The 21,441-nt window shown below is 44.9% G+C and overlaps 1 protein-coding gene across 3 annotated transcripts in view; it reads left to right on the top strand.

Annotated features, from left to right (window-relative positions):
* The window catches only part of LOC126530721 (serine/threonine-protein kinase 11-interacting protein), a 110,356-nt gene that overhangs the window by 69,569 nt on the left and 19,346 nt on the right, over positions 1 to 21,441 (top strand). For all 3 annotated transcript variants that reach the window (XM_050178001.3, XM_072288195.1, XM_055070766.2), the window contains 7 exons: positions 404 to 496; positions 9,702 to 9,773; positions 10,971 to 11,052; positions 14,130 to 14,247; positions 15,392 to 15,450; positions 16,779 to 16,977; positions 20,124 to 20,188. In XM_050178001.3, coding sequence (XP_050033958.2) covers positions 404 to 496; positions 9,702 to 9,773; positions 10,971 to 11,052; positions 14,130 to 14,247; positions 15,392 to 15,450; positions 16,779 to 16,977; positions 20,124 to 20,188 — 688 coding nt within the window. The remainder of the gene's footprint in view (positions 1 to 403; positions 497 to 9,701; positions 9,774 to 10,970; positions 11,053 to 14,129; positions 14,248 to 15,391; positions 15,451 to 16,778; positions 16,978 to 20,123; positions 20,189 to 21,441) is intronic.

Raw genomic sequence — 21,441 nt, 5'->3', positions numbered from 1 at the left:
AGCAAGAGGTACTGCAGAGCTCCTTGAATATGTATGGGCTTGAACCAGTACAAACACATCTTTATGTGTGTCCTGTGCATTTATATCCTGTGCCACTGCTCACCAAACCTTTTACATGGCATGTACCCTACAGTGAAGGGTTAGCCATTATGATGACTAAAGAGGTTCTAAAGGTGTAAGTTGGAAAATGCGCGCTCAAAGAGCTTCCAACAAATGGCCCCTTCTCTAGCGTTTGTATTGATCAACCTATTCATTACCTGTAAAAGAAATGTTCTAGCTAGAAACAACTAGTGCTTGCAGTTCTAGTAATCTAGTAACTAACAAGAGTGCCTTCATGTGATGTTGGTTTTCATAACATTAATCCGGTTATTTGCTTACCTGGTTTTTATGTATTACCTTGCAGCACGACAACACAATGGTGAAGCTCAAGTTTGACACAAGTATTCGCAGTAAAAAGGAGAGGTGCTATGTTTTTGACTGCAGTGAAGATGCAGAGGTTAGAAATAACCCTTGGTAACTCATTAGGTTAAGCCTGTTGACATATTAAGGCGAAAGCCTTAAGTGCCTCATGGGTTGACAAATCCATTGTCCAGCATTATTGAAAAGTTGACCGTCCAATGTTATGGCATCAAAATTCAGTGGCACCAAAATTGATAGTACCACCCACGGCCTTTGGGGGGAGTCAAACACATGGTATTCGGTGTTAATGAAGGCAAAGTTAAGGCACTCAAACCCACTACCTTTAGTAGGACCAGAATTTGATGGCACTAAAATTGATAGTGCCACCATTGATGGTAGAACCCACGACCATTGGGGGCAGTAAAACCCATGACCTTCGGTGTCAATTATGGCAAAGTTAATTAAAGCATTTGAACCCACGACCATTGGTGGAATCCGAACTCTCTGTCGAACCCTCGATCATTGGTTGGGCCAAAATTCAGTGGCACCAAAATTGGTGATGCCACCATTGATGGTCTAACCGACGACCATTGGTGGGAGTCAAACCCACAAACTTTGGTGGGAGAAAACAAGTCATAGGAAGTAACAATGCATACAGATGAGAATATCAAGTAATTTAATGAATGTCTCATGAGTGCACAGGCTTTCGCCTTCATCCTCTTTAGCGTATGCAAAGTGACTGTCAACATTCATTGCTACTATTTGCAGAATACTGCGATAATCCGAGACGCAGATGGTAGTAACAGTGCTAGCATATATATCTTGAGAGGTTTTGCTCATTGCATTGTATTAGAAGCATTGTTGGGTTTCTCGAATACTCTCATTAAATGAAAAGGAGAGAGAGTCATTCTACATTAACGATTGTTGGTCAAACACTTCTACACCAGCACTTGAGTAAGACGTCATTTCAGTTATAGTTCTGGGTGCTATATTTGAACTCACTACCACAAGATGGTGCCACAAACACTGTTGCTTATGTCTACACTTCTAATATTCATTTATTTCATAAATATTAAGCGTTCATACTGCCTAAATAACCCTTGTGCCATTGTTTCATCATACACTACCTGGCCTTTAATAACTGTGAAAAGCTTGTGCAACCCATTGCTTTGTCTTTTTCTTCTTTTTTTTAAAATGGATATTATGTACATTGGCCGCCCTTTTAAGTGGACAGGATTCACCGTGCATTTAAAGAGTGACTAGAGCGTAGTTTTCATATCATTTTCAAGTACCACTTAGTTTTAGCCACTTAAAATTTAATCTTAGCACGCTTATCACATTTTCAGCACCCTTGAAAGTTAAAACAGCAGCAGGGTGGATAAAAAAAGTTTTGTTTCTCAGTGAGATTTTTTGCATCAGCATGCACATGCTTTACATGTAACTACTGAAAAATGTTCTTTGTACAGGAACAGCACTGTTTCACATGCAGTGTACTTGGAAATCACTCAGCTGTCTCAAGAATTTGCTGAATATAGATTATTATAACCAACAGCAATAAAGAAGAGAGGACGTTACATGAGTGCACAATCACATAGTTGTGCCTTCGTCAACTGCCAAGATATTGCTACGGGATAGTATTTCCAATGACGAAAAGCCGAGCAGTAAGAAGACGACGACGACGATTAGAAGCTAGCACGGGCTGTTGCCTCTTGGCCAAGCGCAGCGTATTTTCTTGTAAATATACTTGTACATAGCTTTTCGTCTGCGTCTTCCTACGTAACATATCTGGTGGAGGTGGACGTTCCCTGTACCTCGTCATGGAGCTTCGCAGTGGACGGTACGTCGAGCCTTCCTTCATGGCTCCCGGCGACGACAACACGACTCCGCTGGCTCCGACACCTGCTGCCACCTCGACGACCTACATCACTCTCCCCGCTCCCAGTGATCCTGGCGTATTCTCGGGCAAAGATGGGGAAGACGTCGACGACTGGATCAGCCTGTATGAACACGTCAGCCGCAATAACCGGTGGGACCCTACTATTATGCTCGCCAACGTAGTCTTTTACCTCGGTGGCACACCTAGAGTTTGGTATCGCACGCACGAAGATGAGCTCACCAGTTGGGATTCACTTAAGGCACAGCTTCGAGACTTGTTCGGCAACCCCTACGGTCACCAACTTGCCGCGCAGAAGGCACTTTCCGGCCGTGTGCAGACGTCAACAGAGCCCTATGTCAGGTACATTCAGGACGTCTTGGATCTGTGCCGCAAAGTTGACACCCACATGACTGAGTCCGACAAGGTTGCCCACATCCTCAAAGGCATTGCCGATGACGCCTTCAACTTGCTCGTTTGCAACAAGGTAGCGACGGTGGAAGCTGTTATAAAAGAGTGCCGCCGCCTGGAACTCGCTAAAAGCCGACGTATTGACCAGCATTTTGCCCGTCTGCCCAACACCCCAGCGACATCTTCCTGTGCCGACACTCCTCGTCCCAACAACACTGCCGATGTTACCAGGATCGTCCGGCGTGAGATCGAGGTCGCCTATCCGGCTGCCTTCGACTCCAGTCCCACCAACACATCTGCAGTCACGGTCTCACTGATCCAGGCAGTTGTCCGCCAAGAGTTCGAAAACATGGGTCTTCACACCATCTGCTCGGCCCATCGTCCTGATACCTGCCCGGCTTCTTCGATTCCGCCCCGTCCTGCATCTTCTTACCCACCACATTCCCGCAACCCATCTGAATGGCGCACTGCTGACGAAAAGCCCATTTGTTTCCACTGCCATCGAATCGTCGGGCACATTTCTCGGCACTGTTGCAGTCGCTGGAGTTCCCCGACCCGGCCTACTTATACTGCCTACTCTTGCCCCCCAGGTGGCCCTTCTCGTCCCTATGCCGCACGCTCCGATTACGCTGCTGCTGATTCTCCTGCGCCGAACCGCTCCTATTCTCATTCGCCTTCGCCCCAACGACGACAATCTCGCTCTCCCCAGCCCCGTCGCTCCTATTCGCCGACTCCCTTCGGACGCCGCTCCCAGCAGGAAAACTAGACGATGCAGCGCCTCGAGGTGACGCTGCATTGCTCCCTACGCCGCCAAATCCTCTACTGACGTTGCCCACTCATCCGAACCTTCTTGACGTGCAAGTCGACGGTGTTTCTGTGTCTGCACTCATAGACACAGGGGCGCATTTGTCCGTAATGAGCGCTGACCTTCGTAACCGGCTCAAGAAAATTATCACGCCCACCACGACGCCTGTTGTCCGTGTCGCCGATGGCGGAACAGCCCCCGTAATTGGTATGTGTACCGCCTGCGTCTCCTTCGCCGATCGCTCAACAATCGTGCTATTCACAGTCATCGCTCACTGTCCCCACGACATCATCCTCGGCTTAGACTTCCTCTCCGCACATTCTGATCTCATCGATTGCTCCGCCAGTACTCTCCGCCTCGACCTGCCTGTTCTGGATCCCGCTGAACAACACCCTACTCGCCTCAGTTCCGTCGACTTCGTTCGCTTGCCACCTTCGGCACTGACTTACGTTGACTTCGTGTCATTCCCACCAGTCCCCGACGGTCACTACATTGCGGCTCCTATGCAAGATGTCCTTCTTACACACGGGATCACAGTACCTCACACAGTTTTATCTATTACGGCGAATTGCGTCTGCCTGCCAGTGGTCAATTTTGGCTTGATGACACAAGTGCTGCCGCGCGGGATGTCTCTGGCCCAACTTTGCTCATTCGAGGATCACTCTGTAGCATCGATTTCAGTAGACGACAATTCAGCCGATCCTCCTCTACCGTCGCAGTCGGCAACTTGTACCATCGCCAACTTACAAAAAATGATTGCACCCGACATGCCTTCCGAGCACGCTCGTGCGCTCTGCCGTGTTCTGATTTCCTACCAAGATGTTTTTGACTTTAACGATCGTTCTTTGGCCCAAACAACAGCTGTCAAACATCGCATTAATACCGGCGATGCCCCTCCTATTCATAGCCGCCCGTATCGAGTATCACCGGCTGAGCGTCAAGTTATTCACACCGAAGTTCGCAAAATGCTTGCCAAGAACATTATTGAACCGTCATGTAGTCCATGGGCGTCACCTGTTGTGCTGGTAAAAAAGAAGGATGGCTCATGGCGCTTTTGCGTGGATTATCGGCACCTTAACAGGGTTACCACAAAGGACGTGAATCCCCTACCTCGGATTGATGACGCCCTTGACTGCCTCCACGGTGCTCGCTATTTCTCCTCTATTGACCTTTGCTCCGGCTATTGGCAGATTGCCGTGGACGATCTCGACCGCGAGAAGACTGCCTTTGTAACACCCGACGGTCTTTATCAATTCAAAGTGATGCTGTTCGGTCTATGTAACGCTCCTGCCACTTTTGAATGCATGATGGACTCCCTTCTTCACGGTTTCAAATGGTCCACGTGCCTGTGCTACTTGGACGACGTTATAGTATTCTCCCCAACATTCGCTACGCACCTCGAGCGCCTCTCAGCAGTCCTGGACGTTTTTCGGCGAGCCGGTCTGCAACTCAACGCATCGAAGTGCCAATTCGGCCGTCGCCAGATTACCGTCCTTGGACATCTCGTTGATGCGAACGGAGTGCGACCGGACCCAGGCAAGATTCATGCTTTTACGCACTTCCCTGTTCCAAAGTGTGTCAAGGATGTGCGCAGCTTCATCGGCCTTTGCTCGTACTTCCGCCGTTTCGTCAAAAATTTCACGGCCATAGCACGACCACTAACCGAGCTTTTGAAGAAAGACGCCCCTTTCCAGTGGGGCGATAACGAGGCCTCTGCATTTTCGCTTCTAATCGACCTTCTCACAACGCCTCCCGTTCTGGCCCATTTCGATCCTTCTGCGCCTACCGAAGTCCGTACTGATGCCAGCGGTCACGGAATTGGCGCAGTACTGGCACAACGCCAGCGTGGCCACGACTGTGTTATCGCTTACGCCAGCAGGCTCTTCTCGCCCGCGGAGCTCAACTATTCCATCACTGAGTGTGAGTGTCTGGCCCTAGTTTGGGCGGTTGCGAAGTTCCGCCCATACTTATATGGCCGACCCTTTTCCGTTGTCACAGACCATCACGCGCTTTGCTGGTTATACTCATTGAAAGACCCTGCAGGAAGACTTGGTCACTGGGCCTTACGCCTCCAAGAATATTCGTTCTCTGTCACCTACAAATCTGGCCGACTACACAAGGACGCTGACTGCCTGTCTCGCTACCCGGTAGACGAGCCTGACGACGCCGACAGTAGTACCGCCGACGCCATTTTCTCTGTGTCTGCCTTCGCTAACGTCGCCGATGAGTAGTACCGAGACCTATCGCTGCGAGTACTCATGGAGCGTCTGCGCTCTACACCTACCGACGCATCCGTTCGCCGATATGTCCTCCAGGGCGGCATTCTGTACTGAAGGAACTTCCTCCCTGATGGCCCTTATCTTCTTCTTGTCGTGCAAAAAAATCTACGACAGACTGTGCTCTTTGAGATGCATGGCGCACCCACTGCAGGACATCTTGGGGTAACCCGCACGTACGACCGCGTCCGCCGCCGCTTCTATTGGCCTGGTCTCGCTCGCTCCGTCCGACGCTATGTTGCTGCCTGTGATCCCTGCCAGCGTCGGAAAACATCTCAGGTGCTACCTTCCGGTCATCTTCAGCCGATCACCGTCCCTGTGGAACCGTTCTTTTGTGTTGGATTAGACCTCCTCGGTCCCTTTCCCACGTCATCCTCTGGGAACAAACAGGTAGCCGTCGCAACTGTATACGCCACCCGATACGCCATCACGCGGGCTCTCCCTACCAGTTGCGCGACGTCACGGACTTTCTCTTGCGTGACATTATCTTAGTGCATGGCACCCCGCGACAGCTGCTTACTGACCGTGGTCGTAACTCCCTCTCGAAAGTTATCGCTGACATTGTGCGTTCCTGCTCTATTCAACACAAGCTGACTACCTCATACCATCCTCAAACCAATGGCCTGACAGAGCGGTTAAACCGTACTCTTACCGACATGCTGTCCAAGTACGTTTCGAAGGACCACCACGACTGGGACGTGGCCCTTCCTTACGTCACTTTTGCTTATAATTCTTCCCGGCACGACACCGCCGGATTTTCTCCATTTTATCTACTCTACGGTCGCGAACCGACCTTGCCCCTTGACACGGTACTTCCTCCTGCTGCGATCTTAACAACCGAGTATGCGCGCGACGCCATCGCCCTCACCGACCATGCACGCCAGCTTGCCCGTGCTCGACTGACGGACTCGCAAACCACGCAGCAGCGTCGGTACAACGCCCGGCACCATGATGTACAGTTTTCGCCTGGTGCACTCTCGCTCCTGTGGTCGCCCTCTCGTCACGTCGGACTTTCAGAAAAGCTCCTTTCGCGATACACAGGGCCCTACCGCGTGCTGCGCCAGGTGACGCCTGTGACGTACGAAATTGCTCCTGTGAGCTCAACCTCGTCATCTACTCTGGCATCTAGTGATGTCGTGCACGTCAGTAGGCTCAAGACCTACTACACTGCTTCAGACTCTGGCCTTTAGTCGCTCCGGGACGGCGCTTTTGCCGCCAGGGGTAGTGCTACAGGATAGTATTTCCAATGACGAAGAGCCGAGCAGTAAAAAGACGACGATGACGATTAGAAGCTAGCGCGGGCTGTTGCCTCTTGGCCAAGCGCAGCGTATTTTCTTGTAAATATGCTTGTACATAGCTTTTCGTCTGCGTCTTCCTACGTAACATATCAATAGCTTCCACTGCTTTCTTGTGTTGGGGGGGCTGCTGAATACAAGGTCGCGGGATCAAATCCTGGCCATGGTGGCCGCATTTCGATGTGGGCAAAATGTGAAAACACCCGTGTACTTTGATTTAGGTGCACATTAAAGAACCCCAGGTGGTCCAAATTTCCGGACTACCCCACTCGATGGCGTGCCTCATAATCAGATCGTGGTTTTGGTATGGAAAACCCCGTAATTTCATTTTCATTCCAGTGCTTTCTTGTAGCATACTATATGATTCCGCAGCACAGTCCAATCAGCAGTTTCCTACAATATATGCAACCATGTTTTAAATGTCATTATTTTTATTAGTGCTTGTGATAACATAACAAATACAAATAAAATAATGATGCACTCATTCTTGTAGCTTTTTAGGGATATACAGGGTCTGTTCTGAAAGTAGTAGGACTCATCTTTTAAAAAAAGATTTATTCATGAGAATAGTACAAACTATTAGAATTGTTCAAAGTAGCACCCTTCCACATCTACACACTGCTGCCAATGAGTTTTCCAGTTTTTGGATGCCTCCAGGAATGCCTGGACTGGAATGCTGTTTAGCTCCCTCATCACGGCCTGTTGAACCGCCTCTACCAATCCGTGATGCTTCTCTTGAGCGTCGATTTTATTCTTGGGAATAGAAAAAAGTCTGGTGGGGCCAAGTCGGGGCTGTAGGGGGGCTGAGGCAGCGTTGCCACCTTGTGCTGGGCAAGATACTCCACTACACAGAATGCAGTGTGGCTCGGCACGTTGTCATGGTGCAGCGGCCAATTGTTGGCGATAGCTGGGCGGACACGAACAATGCGTTTTCACAGTTTTTTGAGGACTTCCACATAAGAAAATACATTAACTGTTTGTCCGGATGATACGAACTCTTTGTTGATGACCCCGTGTCGTTCAAAAAAGCAAATGAGCATGGACTTTTGCTTGGATTTGCTCATTCGTGCTTTCGTGGGGCGTGGGGCAGATGGGGTGTGCCATTCTGAGCTCTGCCGTGTGCTCTACGGGTCGTAATCAAACACCCACGCCTGGTAACCAGTCACTACATTGTCCAAAAAGTCGGGGTCCTCATTCACATGGTGAAGAAGATCCTGGCGGATCGCTTTCCCGTTGGCCTTTTGCTCCTCTGACAACACTCGCGGCACAAACTTCGCGCCCACTTTCCTCATGGCTAAGTTTTCTGTCACCATCTCAAAAGCTTCGGTTCGAGGAATGCTCAAGTCATCAGCAATCATTCTGATACTCATCCTACGATCACTGTTCAGTAAATTTTTCACTCGCGACGCATTTTCGTTGGTCTTGCTGGTCGAAGGGCGTCCGGAGCGGTCGTCATCTTCCACTCTTTCCCTACCTTCTCAGAACAGCTTGTGCCACTCAAGAACACCTGATCTACCCATGGCAGCATCACCGTAGGCTTCCTTAATCATGTCGTGAGTCTCTTTGCCCGTTTTACGAAGCTTTACACAAAATTTGGTCGCGTATCGCTGATCCAGTAAACGCTCCATAATTCTCCGTGACAAGGCGTTTCGACAGAGGTTCACGATACAAGCGACCTGCTATCTTCAACGGCCGAGAGCCGACTGCCGATTTTTCCCAGCGTTCTCAATCACCCCTTCACCGATCCTGCTCGTGTAGACCGCCTCTCGTAAGCCCGTTCACCCAGGAAGAAACCAGTCATACTACTTTCAGAACAGACCCTGTAGGTTATTATCATCAGAAGAAATGAACAAAGAGAAAGTGTTACATGAGACACATAGTGGGGTTATTATTCTATCTTCCACTACTTTTTTACTACCTTATAGCATGTTAGCTGATTTTGCAACATAAGTTTGAACCTTTAAATGCCAGCAAAAGATGAAAAAGTTGCCTTCAGGAAATGACATTCTTTGATTGCACATGTGGATAGCAAATTTTTTGCAGCTTCGAGATGTATATATCACATGGGAGCATAGTAAATTCAGAACTTGTGTCTGAAAATGCACAAATTTAAAATGAGGAAGCGCTGGCGGAAGGTTTCGTCCGTTTAACTTTGGTCACTGCGGGGCTGTATCAAAACTGCCATTGTAGTCGGTGACTTCAGAGTCGCTGGATGTCTCTATAGCACAGGAAACAATGCCATCACTGTCAATGCTTTCACGCATAATCGTGAAAGCCGCCATGGTTAACAACTCTATCAGGCAAACATAGGCAAACTAAGATGAACGGTGTCTGTAGGCCCTATAGCGACCAAAAAGGGAACTCGCCAGAATGACAAAATGAATTGGACCAGCCCAGCCTGTTAATGCACTTAGAAAAAGTAGCCGAACACGTGGCCGAGACACTCGTCATTGCCATTAATTTTTTTTTAAAATTGTATAACCGAGTAAGACTCATTCATGGCACTCAAGTGGTTAACCAGAAGTGTCTTTCAACGTATGCTGCATCTTGTTGCTCGTGGTAAAAAACACCAATGTGCAGAATCATGCACTCATTCCTGTACACTGTCAATAATATTTTTTTTTCTTCGTCTGTGCTTTCAGGAAGTTGTGAAAATGCTGCAGCCTTTCGTGGAGGCAAAGGCTAGAAGAGACCTTTATTCTGAAATACTGCAGGTAATGCAGGTGTTGGTTTTCGTCAATGACATTGTTCAGTATATTAGAGGCTCCTCGTTGAGCCAAATGCAATCAAGTAGAGCTCTTGCCTAAGTGGAACAATTTCAAAATCCTTTGTTGTTTAATTAGAATGTTTTGAGGGTCTTGTTGGTTCATTTTAAGGACTGATTGCTAAATGCACAAATAGCAAAACAGTATGCCACACAAGAAGAGGTGCACGGAAAGATCTGCGCTTGATCTTTCCATGTGTCTCTTCTGGTGCAGTGTCCTGTTTCCCAATTTAGCGTATTTAGCAATTAGTCATTAGCTTTGTTGGTTCTCAGTAACATGAACATAAGAAATTCGCACAGCACATATTTTATCATTCGCCCTTTAATAAAGTAATGCAACTTCTTGCAATAACTCTGAAATAAAAGAAAATGAAATGTAATACATGCAAAATGTAAGCAAGTGTCTTTGGAAAAGAAATTCGTCAGTTTTTGTTACCAACATTAATAGATGCAGTTAGTAGGGAGAAGAGTTTTTGATATTCCAGGAAAGTCAATTAGAAGAACTACGACACATATTACTGGAAAGGATATGATTACTATGTAAATGTGACATGAGCAGAAGGTTGCGGGTAGAGACAAACATGGTCGCCCGAACACTGGTTTTATCCTTCATCTTCCTCCTTCACCACTATTACACAGCACCGTCTTTGTGCGGTTTGTCACATAAATATATTTAGCTTGTGCTCTAGCTGTTTGCATTTTCAATAAAGTGTTTGTTATGAGCATGTGTGTACATATCTATGTATGCATACATATATTTATATCTATTTCTGTGCATGTCCACCTGTGTAAGATACATTGAACCTAAGAGTGATGAGCTTCTCATTTTTCTGTCCTTATCACTGTTATGTCAATGTGTGTGTGGAGTGGCCAGGTCCCTCCAGGCTGTTTATTCAGCATTTTCCCTGGTCTCTTACAGTGTTTGCTGCACACAAAATCTAATTCGAAATTCAAATTCAAACTGCTGCAATTTTCTGCGGCAGAGGTGCAAAGGAACTGCATTGCAAGAGAGGTGTTTGCATTAAGTAGAGCTCTGTATTTGACATGGAATGCAGTAACGTAAACCACAACAGACTAATTTCTTGAAGGCTTGTGAGGCATTCATAAATAAATAATTCTGTGTTGACATTCTCTGTCTCTCTTGCAGTGCGTAAAATGTAATGCACAATTCCCGAAGCAAGCTGCGAAAAAAGTGGTCGTTTGCTCAACAAAGGACAAAATTATGACAGGTAACTCTTCAATTGCCTGCTCCCTTGTCTGAAAACAGCTGCAGGCTGTTTTCCTGTTGTTCCTGCAAGTGAAACTTTCTGGCCGCTTCTTGCGCAACGTTCCTTGTACACTGGAACCCTGTGGATCCATTTTGCAAGGGACCTTGGAAAAAAGAAAGAAAAAAATCACTGCCCAAGCACTCCGTACAGACGGTTAGCCAGCGAAGCTTAGATGTGTGGCCACGGTGTTTATCAATGAGTTAATTCTGTTGGTTCATTAAATGACGGCTTGGTAGGCTGCCAGATTCTCAGTACGCAGTTGCTGCTTGCGTTCAGCTGCGCGAGCCTGTTCTTGTGCACAGGCTGCAGCATCGGCACGGTGTAGACGAGCTCGTTCCCTGTTCTGCTCGCAGCGTTGCTGATCGAAATCTGCCTGGCCTACTTATTTCAGAGCTGTAGAGAAACTGATGCGCGCGTGCTCGGCTGCGATGGAGAGCAACACCATCACTACTGGTGCAGCTAATTGCACACCTCTTTCTCTTTTTTTTTTTCGCGCATGCACATGGGGTCTTGCCGGAGGAGTTTTCAGTGTGCAGGCAACAGACGGATGGACGGATCGGCTAGCCATATACAGCTTTGCTGTAAAAAACAGCCGGGAAAACGTAGCATTCAGAAAGGTCCCAAGGGCTCACCAAATATTTTGCGTATGCTTCACCGCATAAAATTGGTTGTATTGCTGCGAAGCTTACTTTAGGAAACCGGCAAAAACCCGTCGTGCCAAGGCACACTTGTCGCGATTGACTATCGCACACTTCCGGCATTTTGGGATGAGGCTGTAGCAGGGCTTTACAGGCTTAACCATTGCCTCTTTTACTAGATCCCTGCCGCACGAGTGAAAAATGAGCTGCCAAACCCTTTCCTTTTCCTACTCTTCACTAATGTCGATTGTGAGCGCCACGTGGCTGGCGGAACCGCTGGGCACTACCTCGTGTGACTTATGAAATCTTCGTTACGCTTGCATGCAGATCTCAAAGGCCACTAACCTCAATCATACCTCAGTTAATGTTTGTAGGCATTACAGGCAACGGCTATTCTAAAGCCAGACAACCAGCCTTTAAAAAGTGCTCCCAAAAAATTGTGCCAACTGTGGTTTCACTGCAGTACCGATCACGTAAAAACCATGTTCTGGGTCACCAGCCATTGGCACTGCCCGCCACCTGTGATGATAGTGTCAGTTGCAAGCGCCACCTCGCGAGGCATGTTCACAAGTGAGGGCAGGCCCATTGCGCTGAGAGTGCGAGCCATTCCACAGGCATCTGATAAAGGAGGCAATGACTTAATTGCGAATGTACACTATCGTCCTTGAAGCGATGTGCTAGAAGGAATTGGCTTCTGCACTGCTAAATTTACGTGACCACCACATTAAAGCGCAGCATACAATGTGTGAACATTACAGAATAGTGACATATCAAATGCGAACATAATAAATAGAAGTCAATAGGCTTGAGGTCAGGATTGAGAAAATATGATTTAGCAGCCTGGAAAATGCAACAGCGAGGAATGTATCAATGGGATTTCACTACATGGCAAGTTGATTCTTGCTTTTGTTTTAGCCATAACCAACTGCAATTCTGTAAATAGACACACCTAATTAAATACCACTTTTATGCTTGATTATGATTATGATTTCACGTGAGTAGGTAAATTATTCCACATTTTCACACTAGCAAAACCAACAGTTAGTTTGCCATAGTTGCTGCGTGATTTTAGAAGTAAAAGGTTATTTTGTAAAGAGAACCTGGTAGTGTTAGGATTAGCAAGAAAATTCCTGCCAATGACATAATGTAATTGTGGGTTTTGAAGAAGGCGGTAAATAACGATGCTGTGGTTGTACCAGATAATTTTATTTATAGTGAGGATACTTAACTCAGTGAAGATGGGGGTAACATGAGCGTTATAAGGAGCTGAAGCGATGATACGGACGGCGTTATTTTGGATGTGCTGCAAGGGAGCTATATGACAGCGATATGTAAGACCCCAAGAACTGATACAGTAATTTAAATGGCTATAAATGAAGGCATAATACAATGTTAGGAGAGTGTGCTTTTGAAAGTACTGTCTGGCCTTTAAAAGCACCCTGATACCATAGGCAGCTTTCTTTTTTATGAAGCTGACCTGCAAATTAAACTTTAGAAAGGGGTCTAATTGAACACCTAAATATGAGCACTCATTAGATGGTAATATTGGGTGAGAAGCTATGTACAGTGGTAGAAGGTTATGTCGAGGTTTACTGTGTGAACTAAAAACCACAAACTTTGTTTTCTGAGGGTTAATTAGCAATTTATTTTTTTTGCACCAACTACTGACATTATTTAGTTCATCATTTAAAAGCTCGGTTAGCGTAAAGATGTCGTTATGCGAGGTGTAAATAGTAGTGTCGTCCGCGTACAAAAGACATTCTGTAGAAGTTAGGCAGTTGGGGAAATCATTAATGAAGATTAGAAATAAGAGGGGACCGAGTATGGACCCCTGTGGAACGCCAGTATTAATTATTTTTGTGTCAGACACCTTGCTCACGATAGTAGCATGGCTGATGCATAGTCTAAAACAGATGCGCTAACATGGACTAACACCACAGCAAAATGCATTGTGTGCAGTTTCTATTAACAGCAATCTTTATTATTTGGGCTCTACAAATGTGAGTGATTGACAAAGGTCTTATTTATTGATGCAGTATTGTAGGTACCAGTACCCGAAAACATCATTCACCATATACATTCGTGAATGCAAGTCACAAATATAATACACAAGTTTTTACTTGAATGCTGGTTTTGTCACCTTTGATCATGCCTAGTTCTTGTGTTGGTTTTTTTATGTGTCTTGGAAATTGTGGCATTAATTAATAGTACCGCCATCTCATCTCATCTCATATTCTGTCCCTCGTAACTTCTGTCTCAGCATTCCTTGTGTTATCTAGGTCACAGTGATTGACTAGATTTCGTGGTTACTTTTTTTGTAAGACGCGAAAATTTTGCCAGCTTTCTTGCTTTATTACTGCTTATTTTCTTCTCTTCTCTTACTGTCTGCAACAATTTCAGATATGCACGTATCGGAAAGATGTCCTCAGTGTGAGGGCGCAATCCTTCTAACGTTGGATATGCCAGAGGCTGTGGATGCCCTTTCATATCTTTCTGCAAGTGCTCCAGAAAACATAAGGTTGGTCTGTAGTTGGCCAGGTTGTTTGTTCACAGTAGCCCGCCGTGATTGTGCAATGGCTATGGTGTTGGGCTGCTGAGCACAAGGTTGCAGGATTGAATCCCGGCCACGGTGGCCGCATTTCGATGGGGGCGAAATGCGAAAACACATGTGTACTTAGATTTAGGTGCACATTAAAGAACCCCAGGTAGTCAAAATTCCTGGAGTCCTCCACTAAGGCGTGCCTCATAATCAGAAAGTGGTTTTGTCACGCAGAACTCCATAATTTGATTTTTTGTTCACAGTAAAGTGTGTGGCAAGGTAGCAGATTCAAAAATACGGGCACAGCAAGCACTCCTCTTCTTCAGAAAGACACTAAAGAGGACTACGATTAAACCTCACTGTAGTAAAGGTGCATCCAACACAAAAATACCTTCATTATATCCAATATTTATTATAAGCATACATTCCTTTAATGTAAATATTTAAAATTTACTTTTGTTATATCCGATAATACAGAGAGTGCATGATATTCGTGTTCGTTATATGGAGGTTCGACTGTGTTAAGCTAAAGAAAGCACTGAAACAGTTTTGGACACAGTAAGAAAATGTTCATGATATGTAAACAATGCTGCTGTGAACATGTGAATGAAATATTGTTTCTCTGCATGCAACATGGAATGTAATATCTTGCATGATAGATTGTAAGTGAAGCCAACTTGGTGCCAGCCATTCGGCACACACTTTCACACCTTTCCAGATATTCTGAAAAACTTGGGAATGATGATTGTTAGTGCATCCTGCGATGGTGTTCTTCAGGAATCACTTTTTGGCACAATCACTTCTTGTGAGATTTCGCATGACTCGGTAGCGTATGATTTGGATACTGTGCCTTTGGCTTCATACTTTTGTCACTTCTTTCTTATCATCCTCTTCAGGCATCAATTTTGTCAATAGAAAATTTGATTTTGCAAAGCATTTCATGCACCTTATATGGATGCACGCATGTGGTAAACGCATGCATAGAGAGAGAGAGTGAGTAGTAATTGTAAATGGTCAAATAATAATGCCCCTGTTGACAGCATGAAAAAAATGCAGCTTTTACCAGGGTAAAAATAGTAGAATTTTTTCATAAAATCATGCTTTTTAACATATTTTTCCATAGCGAAAGTTTGACCATCAGAAAGGCTTCCAATTCTTCATCTGTTGGTAAAGCAGCGCAAGGTAAGCCTGCGTCTACATTCACCACAGTGTCGATGTAGATTGACTATGTCATCAACACCTCATTGAACTTGCAATGGTTACAATTGCGGTTCGTAAGTGCGAAACTCGTTAAATCGGTCAGGTTTGGACTTGGATAATGCTTTATATTTCTAATACCTTTGTAACAGTGGGTGGTTTCAGTGCTTTTTAATGCAGTGAGAGTTGATATGAACACACATATTTGCTGCTGCACCGCAGATTCGAATTTCACTTGAACCCAAGTGCTAGTTTGCTCAATGAGGCTTCAACTTCATGAATTAGTCGTACTTATTTAGTAGTACAAGAAGTACAAGAAGACACAATGACACACATATTTTATTGTTTGTGTTTTATTGTCAGTTGTATAGTTTAGTGTTATTTATGGTTTTGTATTGCCTTTTTGCTTCTAAGCCAATTCTGTTATTCATTGATATTTACATGCAGTTCTTTTGTCATGTGTTCTGATTTGTGCCTTATTCTATGAAACAATTTCTTATGTACAGTCAACCGCAAAAGTTTACGGGACGCAGGATCTGCCAAGAAGCTGAATTCTCGCGAAGCGTGGTCCTACAGCCTCGAATCAAATGTTCCAGCATGTAATAGCCTTCGCCACCTACACAGTGATTCATTAAATACGAAGTGTCATGCCTTCACAGTGCAGGAGTTCACATTTGAAGGGGAAACCGCTTCCCGTAAACTTTTGCTGTTGACTGTACCTACCCAGTTATGATCTCTCTGGGATTGCAGTATTAAGAAATAAGTAAATTTGAAGCATTAGTGTGCACATTTTTGCTCCACAGTATATTACAGATAGTGGTTATGATGGTTTACAACATTGCAGACATTTTTTATGAAAGGTAAATTTGACACAATTTATAGAATAATCGTTGGTTCATTTTAAATCTGTCTACAAATGTGCAGAGCTTTTCTTCATGTTGTTGGGGGGAATTCTGAAGCTTCACATGATGCATTTAAAAGGCCTATGGTTTGTACACTGCAAGTCATCCTAAAGCAGGTCTAAAATAATGCACACAGGTCTTGTAAAATAATATAAATTGGAAAGAAACCCAGTCATGTTATGTCATGATACTCATCATTGTACCTCGCTCGTGGTTTTCATTTTTACGTTTGGTGACGCTAACTATTTACGCAGTTCTAACGCAAGCTATTAGCACTTTGAAGTTTATTTTCTAGCAGTAATTGCGGCCTTTCATATCTGCTTTGTGTTTCGGTTCCTCCAGTCATTGTCAGCTATTCAACCGGGATTACTCTACCACAACGCTGAACTCGAGTTGTGCTGTCACTCGCAGATAACGTTTCCGAGGAGAGCATCGAGACTGTGACGCCAGACCAGCACAGCAGCCTACATCGGCCGGGTTTCCGGAAAAGCGCGAGCGACATCACCATCCTAAGTAACCCCAGCCAAAGCAGCATTATGGTCATTTCTACCACTTCTGCGCATGATGGGGGTGCGGAAAATGCGCGAGAAAATGATAAGACAATGTCTCCGTAAGGACCCTTCTCATGCTTTCATAGCTGACAACCTCATGCCTTTTCTTTTTATGAGCTGACTGTACTTGTCAAGTTCTGCAGAACTTGCTTTTGGGCTAGTGGTTCATACTCGATGCAGTCACCATAGCATTAAAATGACATTTGCATGAAAATTTACAGGACACACACTAGCATTTGCTAATGTAGCATTCATCCTGTCAAATTTCTTCTGTATGTCGTTTTAATGCTGTGGTTAATATGTACTTTTTGTCAGGCTCAGTTGCTATAAAACAAAAGAAAAAAAGTGAGGGCTGTCACAGAAGTATAATTTTACTGCCATTTTTTTTTAACATTTTGTTAGCTGATCACCTGCTCAGCACTTGCAATCACTTGGATTTTGCTTAGCTCATTGCTGTGATTTGTTGCCATGGTTAACCATTGCTGTGGTAACCTTGTATGTACCGTATCTACTGGCATAATGATAGCGCTTTTTTGTCAAAAAAAATTGCCGCTAATTCAGGGGTGCGATCATTGTGCGAGTTAAATTTCTCACGAAAAGAAAAAAAATTTTTTTTCATCCCGCTGCAGGATGACGACAGGTCAACAAACAGGTGGCTGCCGCTGTAACAGTCCGGGACACCAAAACAAATATGACGACCGGTGGAGCAAGCCGGACGCACCGAACGCATTTTTTTTTTCTTTTCATGAGTACATTACCCTCATTGAAACAGTTTCTTTTGTATCAGTAATGAATGGTATCATTAATATCGGCAAGTCTGTGGCAATAACGTAGCCATGTCCACTTTGAGGGCATAGAAACGGAGATGGGCGTGCTTAGCTGCCAGTGACATAGAAACACATGGTGGGCATGCTGCGGAAACTGCGGCATTTGTCTTCACTAATATCCGAATACGGCACGTTTTCGCTAAATGTGGGCGAATATCTTAGCTGTGTTACAAGTGCCGGCGTATGAATAGGGTACGCTTCTAATGTATCAGTGTAAACGCGGCTACTAGTTGCCACTCGCGATTTGTTGCTTGCCCACGAGTGCAGACAAGAAGAATCGAAAGGCGCCTTTGTTGTTGTTGTTGTTGTTGACCACAACCATTATAAGGCCTACAAATAATAAAGCCAAGGCAAGCTTGGTTGTAGCTTTTTTTTTTTTTTTTCATGGAAGTGTGGAAAGTGATGAAAAGAATAAAATGGGGCATCTGCTTAAGAATGTTTGGTGCGTGCAGACCACTTGGTATTTCTTGAAGAGTTGTTCACATAGCATTCGACAGATGTTAAGCGCGATCATCATTAGCTAGACTTGGCACACGACATATTGCTGCGGTAAGTTCGGGGTGCGATCATTACACGGGAAAGAAAAAAAATTGAATCTTGACGACAAAATTTAGGGGTGCGATCATTATGCGAGTGCGATCATTATGCAAGTAAATACGGTAACTCGAAGGCAGGATGAAAGAGCAGCCTACTTTGTTAATGGTGGCACTGAGATTATGTTTTAGTGGCCCTGTATAATTATGTTTCCCAACCAGAATTGAACAGTGATGTATGTGGTGCCGTTAGTCTTCACTGTAGTGTGGTTGCATTGTTTATAGGGTGGGCATGCTAATTCACTTTCGTTCAAATTGCATTTGGGTTCATTTACTTTAGTCACACATTGGTGTCCCTTATGGTCACTTTTGCTACAGCCTTACTGTTTACAGTGGTGGGCTTATATCCTGGCTTTGTTACAGTGGCGATATCAGTTAAAAATAAATGTGTTTGCTCTTGAATTCTTTGTCACCACTCTCGGCACTTAAAAACTTTAATGAGCGTTTAAGAATCATGGCAACTTCCGCACAAATGCCTGAGGCAACTACCGTATATACTCATGTAAGGTCCGCGCTGTTTTTTCTAAAATCTTAGCTGGGTGCAGTCCTTACACAAATCAAGCTGATGACGGCGCGCTAAAGGTTCGCACTGTTTCTGCAACTGTAGTGGAGGCTAAGAGAGGCGAAAATGGCATTACGCTGAAGTAAACAACCTCAGATGCCAGCCTATCGTCCCTGACCAGTGCTGATCCAAACAGGGCTCCCTTCTCTAAAGGCGAAATGCCACCGATCTGACTAGAAACAATGAACTGCAAAAGGGCAGCGGATTGGGCGAGTTGGTGTTGCATGGTAACAATAAAATTCAAACAGCGCTAGACTACAGGACCAGAAAGAGGAGGAGACAAACACGGCGCTGTTTGTCTCCTCGCCGTGTTTGTCTCCTCCTCTTTCTGGTCCTGTCGTCTAGCGCTGTTTGAATTTTATAGAAACAATGCCAACACAGCCAAGACGATGCGCCATACGAAGAAATAACGTCGTGGTGGGCAAATTGAAAAAATTCTAAACGTCCCGTCTGAAAGTGAAGTGAGATACTTTCTGGCAGGATGTTCTTAATATTTTTCCAAAATTTACTCGAGGGCGACCCTTACATGAATACATACGGTATATGGAAAGTGTATAAGGTTTGATGATGCAAGCTACCACGTATAAGCGTGTTGAGGGCTGAGGGGAACACAAAGCAAGTGCTGCTGCAGTAATGGCTATAACGACATTGTAACAAGCGGCCTGTTTTGCAATACAGCACTCAAATGAGGATTGTAGCACCACAATTACTCATAGTTGCTCATTAGAGTTGAGGCCATTGACCATGATCTTGGCTATCACGTATCATTTAAGTTCTTGTTAGTACAGCCAAGTATTTACAGTAGTTTCCACGACATCATGAAAAGTTTGTGCAAAAATTAACTTTGAAAGAGGTAAGAAGTTGGTAATGGAAGTCCGTGTGTTTAACATGAATCTCATGACTGTGGTTCCTAGAACGCTTTGTGGGGACAAGCGACCATCATCTAGAATTCTGCTGTAGCCTGCTTGGTTTAGGGATGTGACTTGTGCAATCACGGTTGATGCGTTAAGTGGTAGTCAGCAATAGTCAGAATACTTTTTATTTTGAAAGTCCATGCTTCACTATGGACATTGTCACTGTCTGTTCATAATGTTCACTCGTAACAAATAAGTGCCAGCTCACCCAAATATCCCTGTACAGCGAACTGTGCGCTGCTCTGGTGCTAAGAGTCTGTTGTGGTGGAAATAAAAAAGATTGTTGCTGGCTTTTTTTTCCCCCCTCAGACCACCTACTGTTGTCCTTCCAACACTGAAGGAAATTGTTGAGGAACCTATTCTAAACATCAGCAGTAAGTCTCCTTTGCCTTGTCACATGACTCAACTTCTTTCTTGCATGACTTCTGTGTAGCTTTGTCATTTTGAAATTTCTGGTTTTAAATTTTAGCTTAAAGTCACCTCCTGCCTTCTTTTTTCTGTCCATCCTTTGTCTTCTTCTGCGCTGTAGAAACAACATGGATCACTAACTAGCCCGTTCCCACACTTTACTCCAGTTGAACGGCCCAGGTGGTTTCCTATGAAATGATTTGCATAATGAGAGGGAGAACAGGGCCCAACCCCTTCATCTTCTGTATATAGCACTTCTTAATGGCACTTGTCCTTGTCTCCACCCAGCATGTGCTGCTGCAATGACAGTTAGAGGGGGAGGGGGTTATTCTTCAAGTGTCCACCTAGTGCACTGTCAATTTCGGCTGCCGCTGATTGGCTGGAGTTGAACTAGCGAGAAGGAAGCTGGCTGTGGGCACGTTTCTCCCTCGCTGGTACCTCAGTCCAGCCAATCGGCACTTCAGCAGCAGACGAAATGGGCACATTGTTTAGTTGGATGGTTACAGAACATACCCCTTAACTGTGTCTACTTTTGCATGGCATTCGACTTGATTTAACATGATGCTCAACGTATCATATATACTGTGCTGTTTTGGTACCTCAAAACTATAATTTAGCCATGGGAAATCTAATACATAGCCGATATTAGCCTTTTGGACACGCTGGAGAGAGTTTTAGGTTCTCATTTGTGGAGCGAACCAATGACTAATGAATTTGTTGTTGTAATACTTAACTTATACCTCAAGTAGCATATCATTTTTTTTGTATGTACTCTCCGAGGACAGAAATAGAGGTGAGCAAGTTCTAATTATCTTGATTTGGAACAGTGTCCAGGCATTATAGGGTTAATAAGAATGCCACAGTGTTGACCATCAATGTACTTGCATCACGGTTTTCTCTATATCACCCTCCATTTCTCTTTTGTTCCCCGTTTACCTTTTCCTAGTACGGAGTAGTAAACTAAAGTGCAGTAGCATGGACCAAGCTCAATGCCTCTCTCAAATTACGTTTTTACTCTCACTTCTGAACTACAAAATTGTGAGTTCAGATCCCAGCCTTCGTGCCTGCGTTTCAACCGGGGCAAAATGCAAAAATGCTTGTTTTCTTAGGTTTAGGTTCTTGTTAACTGGCTCCAGGTAATAAAGATTGTTCCGTAGCCCCCTCGCTTTGGCATCTTTTGTGGCCTGAGAGCTGATTTAGGACATTAAAACCGGTGATT

Source organism: Dermacentor andersoni, chromosome 5, assembly GCF_023375885.2.
Source record: "Dermacentor andersoni chromosome 5, qqDerAnde1_hic_scaffold, whole genome shotgun sequence".
NCBI lineage: Eukaryota > Metazoa > Arthropoda > Arachnida > Ixodida > Ixodidae > Dermacentor > Dermacentor andersoni.
This window is presented reverse-complemented; position numbering and strand designations above follow the sequence as displayed.